At 37.8% G+C, this 18,628-nt stretch overlaps 1 protein-coding gene across 1 annotated transcript in view; it reads right to left on the bottom strand.

The window, feature by feature from the left end:
* The window catches only part of PPP2R2A (protein phosphatase 2 regulatory subunit Balpha), an 84,496-nt gene that overhangs the window by 19,995 nt on the left and 45,873 nt on the right, over positions 1–18,628 (bottom strand). Inside the window, exon 3 of the mRNA XM_081238481.1 lies at positions 10,910–11,007. Coding sequence (XP_081094607.1) covers positions 10,910–11,007 — 98 coding nt within the window. The remainder of the gene's footprint in view (positions 1–10,909; positions 11,008–18,628) is intronic.

Genomic DNA, 18,628 nt, shown 5'->3' with positions numbered 1-18,628 from the left:
GACCCTTACTACACCTCAAGCCACTCATGTAAACTGATTCCAGGTGAATCAGAAATATAAATGTGAATATGTCTAGTACAACACTGTCCAAGCGAGCTTTCCACAAATAGTCTGTATCTGTGCTGTCCAATATGGTAGCCACCAGCCACATCTGGTTACTGAGCACCTGAAATGTAGCTACTGTGGCTAAGGAAGTGAACTTTAAATTTTACTTAATTTTAATTAATTAAAATTTAAATAGCCACAGGGATCTACTAACTACCATACCAGAGAGCACAGATCTAAAAGATAACAGAAATGTAGATCTTCCTGGACCTTGGGGTAGAGAAGTATTTCTTATACAGGACAGAAAAAGCAGTTAAGTCTAGAGAAAACATTGATAAACTGAATTATATTAATATTAATAACCTCTATTTGTCCAAAGATACCATTCAGAAAAAGTGAAAAGGTAAGTCACAGAATGGAAGATAGATACTTCCAACAAATACAACTGACAAAGGGTTCATATATTCAAAAAGTGCAAAAAGCCTACAAATCAATAAGAAAAATGACAGACAATCCAGCAGAAAACAAGTGCAAGAGATTTTAGTAGGCACTTCACAAAAGATGATATCCAATGGCCAATAAACACATAAAAAGATGCTGAACCTTGGCGTTAATCAAGAAAAGTACAAATTAAAACCACCGTAAGATACCCTCATAACCTCTGAATGTTTAAATTTTAAAATTACTGACAATACAAAGCATTGGCAAAGATGTGGCACAGCCAGAATTTTCATATATTGTTCATGAGAATAAAATTGGCAGAACCACTTTTTACTGTGTTGTCTACCAAAACTAAATGCCTACCCCCCCCATGACATGATAATTTCATGCATGACAATGTGCACCAAAAAATCTGATCAAGAGTGTTCGCAGCAGCATTATTAAGCCATGAACTGAAACAACCAAAATGTCTGCATCTATTTATAACAGAATGGACAAATTGTGGTACAGTTTTACAAAAGAACATTATATAGCAATGAAAGTGAGCAAATTATTACACAAACATAAACTGAGCAAAAAGGCCAGACATAAAATACCAACTGTAGATTCGACTTATAAAACGTTCTATAACTACAAGCCAAACTAAGTGTTAGAAGACAGGCTTACAAGGGGAGGAAAGAGAAAGGAATGACTGGGAAGGGGAATGAGAAGGGTTAAAGGAAGGATGGGAAGTTCTGTGTGTGATAATACACTAGTGTTTTGTGCACTTTTCTGTGTATCTTTCAATAGAGCTTTTTAAAAAACAGCATATAAACTGTGCAGCCACTTTGAAAACGGTATGGGCGTTCCTCAAAAAAATAAAAAATAGGGTTTCACTGGTGACACAGTGTTTAAGAATTCATCTGCCAATGCAGGGGACATAGGTTCAAGCCCTGGTCCGGGAAGATCCCACATGCTGTGGTGCAACTAAGCCCGTGTGCCACAACTCCTGAGCCTGCGCTCTAGAGCCCGCGAGCCACAACCACTGAAGCCCATGAGCCTAGAGCCCATGCTCCACAACAAGAGAAGCCACCGCAATGAGAAGGCCGCGCACCGCAACGAAGAGTAGCCCCCGCTCGCCGTAAGTAGAGAAAAGCCCGCGCGCAGCAACGAAGACCCAGCACAGCCAAAAATAAATAAATTTATTTTTTTTTTAAAAAAGGGGACTTCCCTAGCGTTCCAGTGGTTAAGACTCCACGTTTCCACTGCAGGGGGCACAGGTTTGATCCCCTGTCAGGGAACTAAGATCCTGCATGCCACGAGGCACAGATGGGAAAAAAAAAAAAAAGAACTACCATATGATCCAGCAATCTGGTATACATCCAAAATAATCGAAAACAGAATCTCAAATGAGATTATTCACAATAGCTAAGAAGTGGAAACAACCTAAATGTCCATCGACTGATAAATGAATAAAGAAAATGTGGTGTGTGTGTGTATAATATACATTTAATGGAATATTATTCAGCCTTAAAAAAAAGGAACTCTTGTCATAGGCTACAACATGGATGAACCTTAAGGACATTATGCCAAGTGAAATAAGCCAGTCAAAAATGACAAATACTGCATAATTCCACTTATACGGGGTATCTAAAGTAGTCGACCTCATAGAAACAGAAAGGAGAATGGTGACTGCCAGGGACTGGAGGGAGGGTACAGAGGTTCAGCTATGCAGAACTGGGGGATTCTGTTGCATAACAATGTATATGTGGTTGGCAAAATTGTATTGTACGCATGGATATTCTGCCACAATTAAATAACAAACAGCACACAAAAACAAAATACAGATTATAAGAACACATTCAAATGGTTATCTATGAAGGAGAGGTGCATGGGAGAATGGGAGCACATTATGCAAATAAAAGTTAATGTACATGTGACTACACACGTGCGTGCACGTGTTTGTTTACTTAAAGAAAGGGCCTCACCATGATCTATAATGGTAGTGTCATGAACTCAAGTATGCCCCTGAGGTTCAGACAAGCCAAAACAGAATATAAAACAGCAGTAAAATCCAATGATGTTTGAGCCAAACAAACATTTGGAAAGAGAATTAGAACTTCATTTCTTACACAAAAATAAATTCCAGAGGGAACAATTAAATATTTAAAAGTAAATAAAAGCAGCCAAAAGAAAGTACAATGGCAACTTTCTATAGAATTCTGAAGTGAAAAAGAGCTTCTACGTATAAAAATGAAAGCAAAGAGCAGAGAAAGGTGGACGTCTGTCTGACTAGGTAAGAATATTTAAAGGTTAAAAAAAAGTATACTGGGGAGAAAAGTGCATCTTAAGACAACAGGTTACTATCTTTCATGTGTAAAAGGTCCTTAAAAATAAGTAGGAAAAATATTAACACCCTCCTCTGAAAGATGAAAAGGTCATTTACCTAAAAAATGATCAGCAAATATATGTATTAACTACTCATCATCATTAGTATTCAAAATTAAGGAATAATGTTTTGCCTTTAAACTGATGAAGAATAAAAAAACATGATAATGACCCCTGTTTTAATGATGAGAATATGGACAAAGTCATATAAAGTATATGAGAGAAGTATAAATTTACACAACTTTTCTGGAGGATAATTTATCCATACTTATTGAAAGCCTTAAAAAGGTACTCAACAATTCCACTTCAAAGTATAACCTAATGAAAAACAATGATGAAAAGATGTATGAACAACTTAATGCATAAACAACCTAAGTAAATTATTCTTTGTGGAAATGATACACAGTTTTCATATTTTCCACGATAAACATATTAAGAATAATCAAGAGTTAAAAATGACTTCTTTGAAGGAACATCACTTGACGTTCTATAACAGCTAATTCTAAATATATAAAAAACTGCCTTGTGTTTTTACTAACTTCCTCTGCCTTAAATGAAACTCTGTGAAAATACAGAAAATATTTACTTTGCTCCTAGACCAAAACACAAAAAATTTTAGAAAACATTACATGTATTTTCGTTTGGTCACATAAAAATGAGAAAAAAAAGGATTTTTTTTTTTTTTTTTTTGGCGGTACGCAGGCCTCTCACTGTTGTGGCCTCTCCCGTTGCGGAGCACAGGCTCTGGACGCGCAGGCTCAGCGGCCACGGCTCACGGGCCCAGCTGCTCTGCGGCATGTGGGATCTTCCCGGACCAGGGCACGAACCCATGTCCCCTGCATCAGCAGGCGGACTCTCAACCACTGCGCCACCAGGGAAGCCCAAAAAAAGGACATTTTTTAAGCTTCCACATAGAACACTATGAAAACTTAGTTACCGTTTTTTAATGCTCCTTTAATCCTATTACTTGTTAGAGACAACCATTTGTTTTATATTTCAAAATGTAGTTGACCCTTGAACAACATGGGAGTCATGGGTGCCAAGTCTCTCTGCACAGTGGTAAGTCCACGTATAGCTCGTACTTAGCCCTCTGTATTGTGGCTCCACAGCTGTGGATTCAACCAACCATGAATTGTGTAGTACTGCAGCATTTACTACTGAAAATAATCCATGTGTAAGTGGACCCACGCAGTTCGAATCTGTGTTATTCAAGCATCACCTACAGTTAGTTTAAAGAGTTTTTGAGTCTTGTCAAACAGCAATTCAGGGACAGTGACAGAAATGGTACAAAACAAAATCAATTCATATCAGATAACAAACCACTATCAATGCACTCAGCAACCTAGGGGAGTTTTCTAGAATAGAGCAAAATACAAGATGGTGTAAACATAAAACAGACAAAAAATTTTCAAACTTTTTCCAAGCTCATCACAGTGATGGTAGTTGAAATACTTGAAGATTTTACAGGATCCTATTAAATTATATCCAATAGTAATAAGCTAATGCTCATTCACTGAGTGCTTATTATGTACTATGCTAATCAATATGTAATCTAGAAGAATGTCAGTCATAATTTCCTATTTATAAAACTACAACATAGGGCTTCCCTGGTGGCGCAGTGGTTGAGAGTCCGCCTGCCAATGCAGGGGACACAGGTTCGTGCCTCGGTCCGGGAAGATCCCACATGCCGCGGAGCGGCTGGGCCCGTGAGCCATGGCCGCTGAGCCTGCGCGTCCGGAGCCTGTGCTCCGCAACGGGAAAGGCCACAACAGTGAGAGGCCCACATACCGCAAAAAAAAAAAAAACAAACTACAACATAGTGGGAGAGATAAAAAGGATACCTGGTTGAATCAATTAGAAAATCAAATCAAGTGGTATTATTCTTTACCTATGATATTCAAATAAAATTTAAAGAAAATGTGTTACGTTACAATTAATATACAGTTGACCCTTGAACAACGCGGGTTTGAACTGTGCAGGACCGCTCTTACATGGATATTTTTCAATAGCAAATATGACAGTACCACAAATCAGCAGATGTGGAGGGCTGACCATAAATTACATAGGGATTAACCCCATGTAGTTCAAGGGTTAACTGTAATGCTTTAAAATGTTATAAAATCTAAAAGAGTTAATGTGCTATTATTCAGATTATCTAACTACCCAGAATAATTTATTTCTAAACCATGACACAGAGTAAGAGCAGGGCATAGAGCAAATAATTTTAATTACTGGGAATATTAAGAAGTAAACTGAAACTAGAAATCTGGATAATAGATGGCTGAACAAGAGGGGTGGCTGGATGAACGAGTGAATACAAACGAGGACTAGAACCCAGGTCTTTAAACTCTCAGGTCTTTCAAACTCGTTCCAACTTTTCTCTCGCTAAGCCTCTACAGAGAAAACATCATACCTTAATGGCTACTATTAAGAAGTCTGATAAGTACTTTTCTCATTACTATAAAGTTAATGAAACTGATTTTCTTGTGTGATTTACACCATTTAGGCTCATTACTTAAAGGAGTAAGATTTTTTTTCATTGTGGATATTCATCCCAATTTATACAGAATTAGCTTTTTTTTTTTACCCACGACTAGCTGTGTGATCTTAGAGGAAACATTTATCTTCGCTAAATCTCAATTCATTTATAAATCTGTAATAAATTGAGGCATAGTAAGTGAGCATAACATCTTCGTTATTTTACTGTGAAGATGAATAAGATTTAGGGAGCTTGGCAGAGGGTCTGGCATATAAACTGTTGTTGCTATACCCATGTCAGAATGGGAAAAGCAATGGACAGGGAATCGGGATATGAAGGTTCCAGAGCAAGGGTTCGCTTCTCTGTTAACTGTATGACTCTCCACGAGTAAACCTGCTGTCTGAGCCCCCCAGTTTCTTTATTGGTAAAAAGAGATTGCATTACCAGAGGTTACAAATTTGGGGCCCACAGACTACTCAACACCCAAGGGTCCATGGGATTTTATAAACTCGGATGTGGTAGAAATTTACATGTTATTTTTACTAATCTCTAGCTGAAATTCAGCATTTCTTTCAATTATGGATGTAGCAGCAGGCCACAGTGTTAGCAATACCACGACTTTGTCACTATAGAAATGACATGTTTTAAAATCACACTTCAGCTGTTAGTCACAAAAAAACACAGATTGCTCAAAAATAAGTGTTTTTAATAAATTGAAAAATATATTTCAATAGTTTCCTTCACAATCCTATGTACTTTATGCACTTAAAACATTCTTGAGAAGTCCACAGACTTTACCAGGCTACTGAAGGAAGCTACGGCACAGAAAGGATTAAGAACCCCGCAAACCCTATAAATTTTAGCTCTGAATTTCTATGAACACACCATATACATAAAAAGTTCAAAAGAGGCAAAACAAATTCACAGTTAGTTCGGGATAGGGGGTAGTAGTGACAGGATAGAGAGGCTTCTGGAGTGCCAGTAATATCCCATTTCTTGACCCAGATGATAGTTACACAAATGTATTTGTTGTGAAAATCCATAGAACTGTACACATATAATTCTATGCATTTTTCTATATGCATGATCTATCTTGGAAAAACAGTTTAAACATATTTTTAGATAAGATAGCCTTGAAGCTGTATTTTGGAGCTTTTATCATTATCCTGGTATTGGAATGAAGTAAATTTTAATTTTAATTTTCTATCAGGTTAAGTCCCCAAAGGAGTTTATTAAAAGTAAGTAAAAGTAAGTAAGTAAGTAAAGTAAGTGAGTGAGTGAGTAAATAAATAGATAGATAGATAGAGGAAAAGTGATAGTGTCTCTGGCTTCCAGAAATTCTGATTTGGTGGTTTTGAAGTGCAATCTAGGAATCTGCATTTTAACATTCTGGTTAAAATTTTTAGGTGGCTAGGTGCACTTTTAGGTGATTCTAACATTTTGTACTCTGAAAGCACAACCTTAGATTAAAAAAATGAATGAAAAATGGAGACAGGTAAAGCCAAGCCTGGTAGCTTAGAAAAGGAAGCTTATTTTATAGATATTTTGATTTGGAAGAAACCACAGTGGTAGTATTTTCTTGAAGTTCTCCTATTCATTCCACAATACTCCTGACAGATGGGCATCCAATTCTTGCGTACTTATTTCCATACACAAAATAAACTAATCTCTTCTTCCACATGAATCCCTAAGTTACAAGGCTCTTCGTCGTCTCTTCTTCTCCTGGCTTTACAGCCTTAGTCCCTCCCACCATTCCTCCTCAATGTTTCTAAACCTGCTATTCTGCTTGGCGCACAGTAAGTGCTATGTTAAGTGAACAGGGCCACATCACTCTAAAACAGTAGGATCTGTCCCTCCACCTAAACAACAGACTAAACCAAGCCCTTTGTATAAACGACATTGAATTCCGTTAAACCACATCTTGATTTTGAGTCCCATTCCAGTCTTTCTAAATAATTCAGAAAGGGAATACAAACATATTAACAATACTATCCATCTTTTGAGATAAGCACACGAAGCTTTCTTCTATACTCTGTTAAGGAGTTTTGGGAATACCACATTAAGAACAAAAAAATGAGAAAGAAATCCTAGAAAGTAACCAGCAGTCATAGAAAACAGAAAACAAACGCTGCATAACAATCCAGAAAGAAATCAGAAAGGAACCACCTCTCTGCTCACTTTTCTCCTTAACTGTCCCTTAAAAATATCAACCCTCCCCCAACACTTTAGCTTATCATGTGTATCAAAAAGCCTCAGAGGAATGTGAAGAAGTTCTGAGCAATCCAAAGCCAACAGGAAACCAACTACTTCAACAACTGCTGATCACCTAATATGAGCACCCATAGAAACAAAGAACCCTTAAAAACTACGGAACACCGCAACTTAACAGCTGCATGGAATCTCCCTCCAAATTATCATTATCAGAAGGAATGTATTGCACCATCCACTTTGTTGTCCAAAGCCATTATATACAAGCTGTGAACACTAGTAAGACGGGTCAGTTATTTCAGGACATGCTATAAAGAACACTGGATTAGACTCAAAGTTTTGGACTCTGACCATGTGATGCACATGATGCCTAAAGTCGATTTACCCTTGTGCCTCAATTTCCCTACACGCCCTGCTTCTATCACAAAGATTCTGTCAAATAGAAAACTATTCAAACGTGTTAGTTATAAAAATACTATTAAATAACAGCAGAAAATGTTACAGGAACACCAGGCTGAAATATACTCAAACTGAATGAAGACCCTGTTTATTGACCACCCAGTTTCTCTGCCTGGGAAACAGATGGACAGGCAGCAAAGTGTGCCCGACAAGATGACAGGAAGAGGACCTGCCACACCTGAAGGGTAAAAGTGAGACAGAAAGGTGGGTTAAAGATGTCAGAGTTTGATGTGCAAGGTTCACTGCTGCTACAGTATGATCTTTTCTTCTTAATTAAGGGCAATAAAAAAAAGTGAGTGGAAATATGTAAATCTCCAGTCAAGTGAATTTTAGCAAGGAACGCTGACACGGTAGACACAACAGTTCAAACATCACTGTGTTTTGCAAAGAGGGTTAGCATCACCATCAGGGTCTAAGAAATGCTCACTTGTTAAGTGCCGGTGTACCTTGGGATGTATGTATAATAGCTGTGGTTGTTAGAAAAAGCTGGATTAAAATTTAGAGATCCAAGGTCTAATCCCAGCCCTTTGCTATTAAACTAAGCAATATAACTTTATTATGTAAACTTCTGCTAGGATTTACCTAAACATTAGGAAAAGACTATCTCTAAGTTCTCTTCCAGTTTTTAAACTGTAACACTATTTTACAGACGTATAGCTATGAACTCATAAAATCTAACCTAAATATGTTACGCACTGATATAAATGTAAGGTACACACATTTATAATCAACGACATAGATGCTGAATGTCCTGAAGACAGCATTATATTAGAAGCTCCAGTATAAGACAGGGCTTAAAAATGTGTAAATTATATTAGATAAAATGCATCAGATTAATATTAACAAGATCAAGTTTCAAGAGGGAAAGCCAGTAATTATCATCTTTGTTATTTAATCTATCCTTTAAAAAATACACTGATATTTATATTAAGTAATTTTCAAAAGACACGCTACTAATCTGAGTTTCTAGATAATTAATTTTTGTCTTTAACTCTTTTTTTTTTTTTTTTTTTTTTTTTTGCAGTACGCGGGCCTCTCACTGTTGTGGCCTCTCCCGTTGCGGAGCACCGGCTCCGGACGCGCAGGCTCAGCGGCCATGGCTCACGGGCCCAGCCGCTCCGCAGCACGTGGATCTTCGCGGACCAGGGCACGAACCCGCGTCCCCTGCATCGGCAGGCGGACTCTCAACCACTGCGCCACCAGGGGAGCCCTGTCTTTAACTCTTAAATGCAGTTAAGAATGACAGACAACTTACACTTACACTTTTAAAGAACACAAAGCCCCCATGTGAAATGTAGGCTCTCTCAGAAACCCTCAATGTAAATCCCTTCAAGATGGAAGTGCTTAGGAAACAAACTTAATTTTAAATGCTTTTCTCCAAACACCCTTCTTTAAAACAAAAGTGTAGACTGCCATGAATTTTCAGTTAAAAAAAAAAATACACGGAAGGGCAGAAAACGCCTACGGGAAAGCCAGCTCTAAATGCTGAATAACAAAATTAACACTCACATTTTGGTTACCTAACATGAAAGACATCAGAGCGCACTGAGAGAGAACATGTTGGAAGTTCTGGGTTCTGGTTGTTAGCTCTGCCACAAAGAAATCAAGTGATCTCTTAATAGCCTGGCTTTCTCATTTGTAAATAAAGGGAAAGGGTAATGACCTGTAAGGTTCCATTTCGACTCTTAAGTATTTCAAAGTTCTTATGGTCACGTTTTTAGCTGCTTGAAAACAGGAACAGAAAACTGATTTTGCCCCCCTTCCCACAAGATCATTCTCTGTCAAGAAAAGCTTGAGTCTTATTTTCATATTTTCTTCCAACCAGAAAAAATAATAAAAGGAGACATATTTAGTGTTTGTGCATCTTCGAATCAGACACTATTAATCATTTCTTTTAAAATTAAATTACCTACCTCACTGGGTGTTGTGAGGATTAATTCATTAGTGTTTGTAAAGCACTTTGAGATCCTCAGGTCAAAGGCGCTATAGAAGTGCAAAGTAGTAGTATTATTACTAGATTCTTGCTTATTTAAGGAATTTCACAATCCTTTAAAAGCTAACTCTGTGTTATGATTTAGACATCTATTTGTAAAACTCTGCATTTTATCCACATTACTTTTAACTCTTCTTGAATATCTTACAGATAGACAGGGGCAGAATGTTTGGAAACAAATGATAAAGGTTTAACTTTGATCTACAAATGGAGGGAGAGACTAAGGGAAAATCCATTGTGACAAATTTTGTTCAGCATAAAATTTTAGTGAGAAATCTTGTCAACCAGATTTAGAAGTGTGCCTAAGTTGTACCCAAAACAAAATCAAACCCTACTTTAATCACAGATTCTGCAATGAGAAATTCCTTTCTTCAAAGAGAAAGGGAAACAATTTTCAAATCAACTCCACTTTAAGAGGGGTACTGAGCTTATAAATTACGTTACATGCGTATACATGCAACTGTCATTTAAAACCTTTATACTTAAATCACAGTAATAGTATTAGTATAAACTGATGTCAAAATAATTGAGCAGCTTTTTCTTTAAACTACGCTCCCACCCCCAATTACACAAAGCAAACTATGCACTGAAAAAGAGGTCAAAGCAATTTTGCTTTATGGAATTTTAAGAGGAAAAAAAAGAGGGCCAAGGCTTTAAAACCAGTTAAAATCTTTTATTCCACACTTCCCACCCCTTTCTCTAACCAAATCTTCTCACAGTTAAATCAAAACAACACACACACGTACACATACACACACAGAGAGCTAAGAGAACCAGAGCCGTCTATACATTGGATACTCTGCTCGATAAACACACTTCTTTACAAATCTGCCCCACATCCTCTGATGAGATTCTCCAGCATAAGCTCCAGTCCCAAGAGCAAACTGAAATTTAGATATTAAACTTTAGATACTTACCTCCTGCTCCTGTTGAAAGATGACGACTCTACCACCTTTATCTCCGGTTGCTAGTAATTCTCCAGAATGATTAAATTCTACTGTAGAAATTATATCTGCTGTATAATTGAAACAAAAATGAAAAAAAAAAAGACATTAGTTCTTCTTTCCCAACTCACTACAGAGTTTCTTAATGAGAACTTAGCATGTTTTTCCTAATACATTCCAAGTCTATATATCAACCTGCCATCAGAAATAAAGTAAATCTAAAGTTCTTTCATGAATATTTTGGTTCATCCAGAAGAAAAGAAACTCCCCGGAGTAAACCAGTGACACTATTTTAACAAACAGGAACACAACAAATAATAAACACTAGTGCTTTATTAATATTTCACTAAATTCATGAAGGTAAAGAAATCAACAGCTTGTGAAACATTCTATGACAGCACCATTAAACATTAATATCGGTAATTATTGTGCTAATTTTCTTTCTGATATACTTTTGATAAGCTACTTTATGCAAACCCAAAGATGGTCTATAAAATTAAGACAGATATAAATAAAATGGGGAAATTTTTAAAATGTAAAAATAATTGCAGGTGGAAATTTAACAATCATAAATATGTAAATTCAAATTATGGCTTCTTAAACAAATGTTTGCAAATAGAACACACTTATACCAGCAATGCTTTGTGCTATGCACCTTCAACATGCACAGCTCTTCTTGTGGCTCCCAAACACAGCAGGGGCTACTAGAATCAGTCATGTTACACCCAAAGTCGGTGCTAACTTCACAGTCAAGTTCAAATAAAATTATCAGGGTTTTTTCCTTGCTTTTTGACACCAGAGCCATTTTCCTAAAGAAAAAAATCTAAGTTACAGAATTGGGCATTAAGATAAAGCAATTAAACTATACAATTCACCATTTTTACAAGCATTATGCCAAATTAGGAAAGACCCCATCATATGCATGTTATATAAACAATCAAACTTTTACTACAGGAGAAGGGTCATTTTCTTGCCTATATTATTAGCTAACTGTAAGAATTTTAAAATGTGACTTTATATAGTAAAGAACACTGTATACTTTAAATTTTAACACTTACTGACCAATGTATTGTATCATATCAATAACCTGTCCAGCACAGCATTTTACCATTTTCATTTTAGTGATTTTTCCACGTACAGCTTGATTTTAGAAAGCTTTCTTTGCTTCCTCCATTGTCTAGGTCCAAGGCACCTTACCTTTTTGGAACTCTCTGAGAACCTACTGAAAGTTCACATGCTGTCCCAAGAAACTGTACATATTTAAGTACACACAAAAATTTGCATATAATTTCAAAAGGTTTGGACAGCATCCCACCTCCAGGTTAAAACCTTTAGCCCAGACAACTCACCGTGGCCGGTGGTGTCAAGAGGAAAGAATAAATCTAGTGTTTACACTACATGCATATGCAACACCACGGGGTAAAACTGAATATACTGTACTATTCTGTTAAGCCCAACGTCAATAAATACTTAAAAGCCATTCTATTAGGTGTTCTGTACTGTATTTACTTCTGTAGTAAATATAATGAAGGATTAAAAACACAGAGTCCCTGCACTTAAAGCACATTATAGTATAGTTAGAGAGAGAAAGTAAGTAGGAGCTAACAATATCAGCACAAATAGTTACAACTGATTTGAAGGCTAGATTCTAAAATTAGGGAATAAGGTAAAAGCCATACCCAGTAAAAATTATCTTTAAATTCAAATCCCTCAGGCAGGCACCACTTTGGAGATGAAAACTGTTTCTCTTGTTCTTTTAAGTCCAACTCAGCCAATTTTCCCTACAGCATTGATAGTTTGTGATTTCTTTGGCTAACTCATCAAATGAACTAGTTAATTTGAATATAAAGTCATGCTTCACCAAAAACACCTTATCTCTCGACTCCAGTGTATGCTCTTGGCTTGGTGAAGTGCTCACACCTGACACCAACTCCAGATTCACTCTCCTTTTCACTCAGTGGAATAACAGGAAGAATAGGCTCAGTATTTAAATTATTTCCTCTTTCGCCAGGTCCAAATTGTTGCAGCCACCTAAATTAATTCCTTGTTAGGTAGATGAACTATCCAGATAAGACTTAACAGGGCATATGTCAGTGATCACGGTATGACCAGCCTGGCTGGCCTCTCTGTTGGGCAGCGGTAAAAAGTAGGCAGGACAGAACGCTGCAGGATGGGCTCCATTTCCAATGGGGAGAAATGTCGATCTTCCTTAGGTGAGCTGGACAGGGGGAAATCTAGAGGTGATTAAGTCAGTAAGGAGATCATTATAATAAGAGGATTGAGGAGATCTGGGACGGGGGTGGTGGCAGTAGGGATTCCACACCTGTATTATTCTTAGAGACAGAACAAGAATCAAGGAATAGAACAGCAGGCACAATACCCCCAAGTACTGAAGACATCACTGACTCACACAGCTGGTTATAATGAGGTCACTGAACATCGGACGGGGAAGGGAAGGAGACGTGTGCGCACGTGCATGGGGGGAGCACATGCAGGGGGTGTGGAGGGGAGGACGGAGAAGAGGAAAAGACCAATAATTTAGTGCAGGACGCAACAGGAATAGTAAGACATCTGCTCTTACAATGTGTCACTTCTTATCCTAAGAATGGTTATTTTACAACAGGAGCTGCAGAGTAAAGTGAAATGATAGGTGTTTAGTACCAAACCAGCTTTGCAGCAAGGGTACAAAACTCTAAGAGGTACACTTGAGACAGGCTGAGGAACCCTAGAAACAAATGGCCTACACGGTGAGAGGCTGAACGTCAGGAAACGACAAGAAACAAAGATCTACATCATAAAAGTCAACCCTCTTTAAATCCTTGAGGGAGAGAAATATTGAGTGAAAGGCATACAATTTTCTCATTTTAGATATTTTTAATACACTACTGTTTGTGACTATCTTGCCAAAAGCCAATGAACAAACAGAAAATTTTAGAAATAGCTAACCAAGCACTGATGCTTAGTGAGTAGTGTAGAGGAATTTTATTTGGGGGAGGGGTGGGCAGGCAGATTCATGGCCTCCTTGCTGTGGTTTTTATACTGCATATATTTAATATAGCCATATTTCAGATAAGTAAATTATTTTCCTGGCTTGTATGATGAAGTTAAATAGGTACCACGCCATGGTGTCCCCTCCTCCTTCCCCACAATAAAAGAAAGGGGAGAAAAGAAACACCATGATTTCTGGATGCTTGGCCATCCGCACATGTGTGAGAGAGCCACCATATACACAAGCACCTATTAAATCTCCAAGTGTATGACTGCTTTTAAAGTTTTTCTGAGTTGTAAAATGCCTAGATCTCACAAGGTCTCACTGAGAATACGACATAAAAATGACGAATAGGGCTTCCCTGGTGGCGCAGTGGTTGAGAGTCCGCCTGCCGATGCAGGGGACACGGGCTCGTGCCCCGGTCCGGGAAGATCCCACATGCCGCGGAGCGGCTGGGCCCATGAGCCATGGCCGCTGAGCCTGCGCGTCCGGAGCCTGTGCTCCGCAACGGGAGAGCCCACAGCAGTGAGAGGCCCGCGTACCGCAAAAAAAAAAAAAAAAAACGAATAAAAGGGAGAATAAGATCAAATTCTGCTTTGTAGACCAAGAAAAATATCCAGGAATCCGTTATGGAGTATGCTATGAAACTGAGCTTTGAGCTGTATGTGCTTCTACACCCTGGTGTGCCAAGAAGGGGATATGGGTTTGCCTGGATACGGCAAGCACCCAAAACCTGTAACCTCCAGTTTTGAGAAAGCTCTTTACCTCAGTGTGCCATACAAACATCTCTGTTTTCAAGTGTGCCAGGATGTGTAAAAGATGAGGAAGCACGGCTCTAAAAATACTGCTCCCACATCATGTGCACTGATACCCAAATGAGCTTGGTCAAATACTGCTTGCTACCTGTGTTTTTGAAAGTAACAGTAACTCTGCTCCTAGAAAATAGTCTTCTAATGTTCTGATTCCTATGCCACTGAAAACTATCACAGAGTAGACGACTGCAGGAAGCCTACAACAGCACCGTTCGACAGAACTCTCTCGTTACCATGGAGGTGTCCTGTATCTGCGCTGTTCATACAGTAATCACTAGCCACAGGTGGCTCCTGAATTTTTAACTTTAGCCGTGTGTCTAGGGGCTATCATACTGGACCGCCTAGGTCTAAAACATTACAGAGTGGACGCTGACTTCTACTGAAAAGCCAAGAATGCTGGAACTGGGAGAATTTTGAACCTTTAAACAGTGCACTATGGGTAAAATAAAAACTACTGTGCACACACACACCCAGATTGTTACCTCAAGGAGCAGGCTGAAAATATAAATGCATTTCATGAAAATTTAGATTCCTGAATACTATTTTTAAAACAAACTGTTAATGAAAGCCTCAAAAACTTGAGAACACTTTACTCTTGAGATTAAAGTCACTATCATATACTTTAAAAAGGCAAAGACATTAGCCTCACTGTTAGAGTCATATTACTGAACTCAAGGCAGGGTCCAGTGTAACACATCAACTAGGTCTGTTCTCATAAACCAACAAAAAACTTCCTCTTCTAAAGAGAAAAATAGGAATCTTTCCTATGACCAATAAAAATGTTATTTCACAATGGAAAAAAACACCTGTGTTAATCATCTAAAGAACATTCTAATACAGTTAATAAAAAGGAAGGACTCTATCAGAACATCAGTCAACGGTCCTACTGTGCCTTAAGTCAACACACAGCCATTTTAGGCACACACTAAAGCGAGATTTAAAAGGCACAATCCGATTTTCGGTAAGAAAACGTAACACAACGTTTTTGACCTTTGTTATGAAATTCTATATACTATTAATAAAAACCAAGGAATTTTATAATGTGTTATACAAAATGGAACTCTAATTTCTTCCAACCTCTTCGTTCTAGACTGTCAGCGCCCAGGTTTCATCCTAAGAAGGTGAAATAATCACTTTCTTTTGGGGGTGGAACGGTAATCGGTGCTGGTGGGAATGACAACAGCAGTGTTACTGGTCTGTCTTCGCCTCATCAGGCGCACCACCCCATCCCCTTGTTACCTACCTTCTCTATTTCTTATGGACTCTAATAAACAGACTAGGACACAATCAATCAGACAACCGAAGGTTCAAAAGTATAACACGCTCAGCATAAAAATCAGATGAGGGGGCCTCCCTGGTGGCGCAGTGGTTGAGAGTCCGCCTGCCGATGCAGGGGACGCGGGTTCGTGCCCCGGTCCGGGAGGATCCCACATGCCGCGGAGCGGCTGGGCCCGTGAGCCATGGCCGCTGGGCCTGCGCGTCCGGAGCCTGTGCTCCGCAACGGGAGAGGCCACAACAGTGAGAGGCCCGTGTACCGCAAAAAAAATAAATAAATAAAATAAAATAAAAAATCAGATGAGGGAAAATGAATAGATAGTATCTATAAATGGTAGTAATGAACAATAATGACTTTTTAAATATTAAGTGATCAAATTATTAGTAGCTCTGACATTCTCTAAATACTTCAACTCCTGCACTGTAAGACACCTGATGGGGTTACTCATTGATTTTATCATTCCATTTCAGGACTACAGTCCAAATAAATAATTTGAAAGAAACCAATTAAAATTAGTACCCACACGGTTACAGCTGAGTTATTAACACACTGGCATACGTCATTTTATTGCACTTCTCTTTACCATTCTTCGCAGGTACTGTGTTTGTTTACAAGTTGGAGGTTTGTGGCAGCCCTGCGAGGACGAAGTCTATCGGCACTGTTTTTCCAACAGCGTTTGCTCACTTCATTTCTGTGTCACATTTTGGTTATTCTCTCAATATGCCAAACTTTTTCATTATTATTATTATTTTATTTTTAACAGTGATCTGTGATCAGTGATCTTTGATATTACTATTGCAAAAAGATTATGATAGCATTTTTAAAAAATAAAGTGTTTTTTCAATTAAGGTACCTACGTTGTTTTTTTTAGACATAAATGCTATTGCACACTTAAGAGACTACAGTGTAGTGCAAACAACTCTTATATGCGTTGGGAAACCAAAAAAATTCATGCGACTCTACTTACTGCAGTCATCTGGAGCCAAACCCTCAACATCTGAGATGTGCCTGTTATGAAATAAGCCAAACGTATTTCAAACATCCGATAATGAGGAAATATAAAAGTAACCTCTAGTACACAGGTTGGAAAATTATGGCCCACCAGCTGTTTTTGTAAATAATGTTTTATTGGAACCCAGCCATGACCATTTGTTTATATATTGTCTTTGGCTGCTTTCACTTGACAACAGCAGGGTTGAACAGTTGAGACAGACTGAAAATATTTACTATCTGGCCCTTTACAAAAAATGCTCCCCAACCCCTGCTCTAGAATATTAATATAATTGGATATTAACATTAAATGAACAAACATGGCTTATGTGGGTACAGAGACACAACAAACTAATGTCAAAGCACACACTGTCTACAGACAGGCACAGCTATAAGGTGCCAAGCACTACACTGAGTGAACATTTACATATTCCTCCTTTAATCCTTGTAATACCACTATGGCACAGACATCATTTACAATTAATAGGAGTGTACGAAAGCACGGAGAGATTAAGTAACTTGCCTATCACACCTCTGTCAAGTGTCAGAGCCAAGATTCAAATTTAGCAGGTGTGAACAATCATATGGATAAGGTGGCAGCACAGAATCCTATAAATCACTGGATGACGAATAAAGAAATAATATATGTGTTCAGTTTACTGCTTCTTTTTCATTGCCAAAATGTCTGTGTTCAATAAAACACGTAGAGTCAAACTACATCACCTTTATACTATTTACTAATGACCACATCACAGTTACTTGTAGCCCTACCATAAAACGGAGCATTTTTTTCAGCACCTGCTATATTCAAGGGGCTGGGTGATCCACAGTCTAAATTCTACCGTCTAAAGGGGCTTATAAGCAGAATGTAATCACAACAGATAAACAGTTAACCAAGAAAAGATTTAGTAAATGTTTAAGAGAACCAAAGAAGGAATATTGTAAGGCAAAATAAACAATTATAAAATGAATTCTAAGACATAAAGACTGAGTAAACATATAAAGATGCTCCCTTCATTTTAAAAATAAAGGGGGAGGAATCAACTAGAATAAGCTGCTTACATGTTTTTACCCATCTGGATTACAGATTCCCAAAAGTTTCACTTGAAACATTTAACACAGCATCCACTGAATGCTGACAAACCTGATTCTGTTATTTTTCTCAATATGATTAGTCTATTAAAAAAATTTTTTTTACTGACCTAAGAGAATTTTTATTGTTAAATATAGATACACTTTTTAATGAAACAAGAATGTGCAGTATTTTTTCAATAAAATTATGTCAGATCACAAACATTTTTACTTAATCCTAAATTTAACTTAACCTGGTCCAACCTGTTATTTATTCTTATTCCGCCCAGAAAACAATGCATATACTTTAACCCGTATCGCAAATTCACTTGCTCACAAAAACATTACTGAGCACTTACTTTGCTATCACTGAGACATCAGTATTAAGAGTCCCCCCCCATAAGAGCAGCTCACACTTACACAGTGCTGGGTACTGTGCTAAGTACCCCTCAATATGATTAGTCTTGAAAGCTAAGTAACACAGAAGAAAACTTAAAAGGTTAAAATTCATAAAATACTATAAACATTGCTGCAGCAAATAATTCTAAAAAATT

This window comes from Mesoplodon bidens (assembly GCF_964165515.1).
Source record: "Mesoplodon bidens genome assembly, chromosome: 6".
Lineage (NCBI taxonomy): Eukaryota > Metazoa > Chordata > Mammalia > Artiodactyla > Ziphiidae > Mesoplodon > Mesoplodon bidens.
Note: the sequence above shows the minus strand (reverse complement) of the source record. Positions and strands in the feature narration are given on the sequence as shown.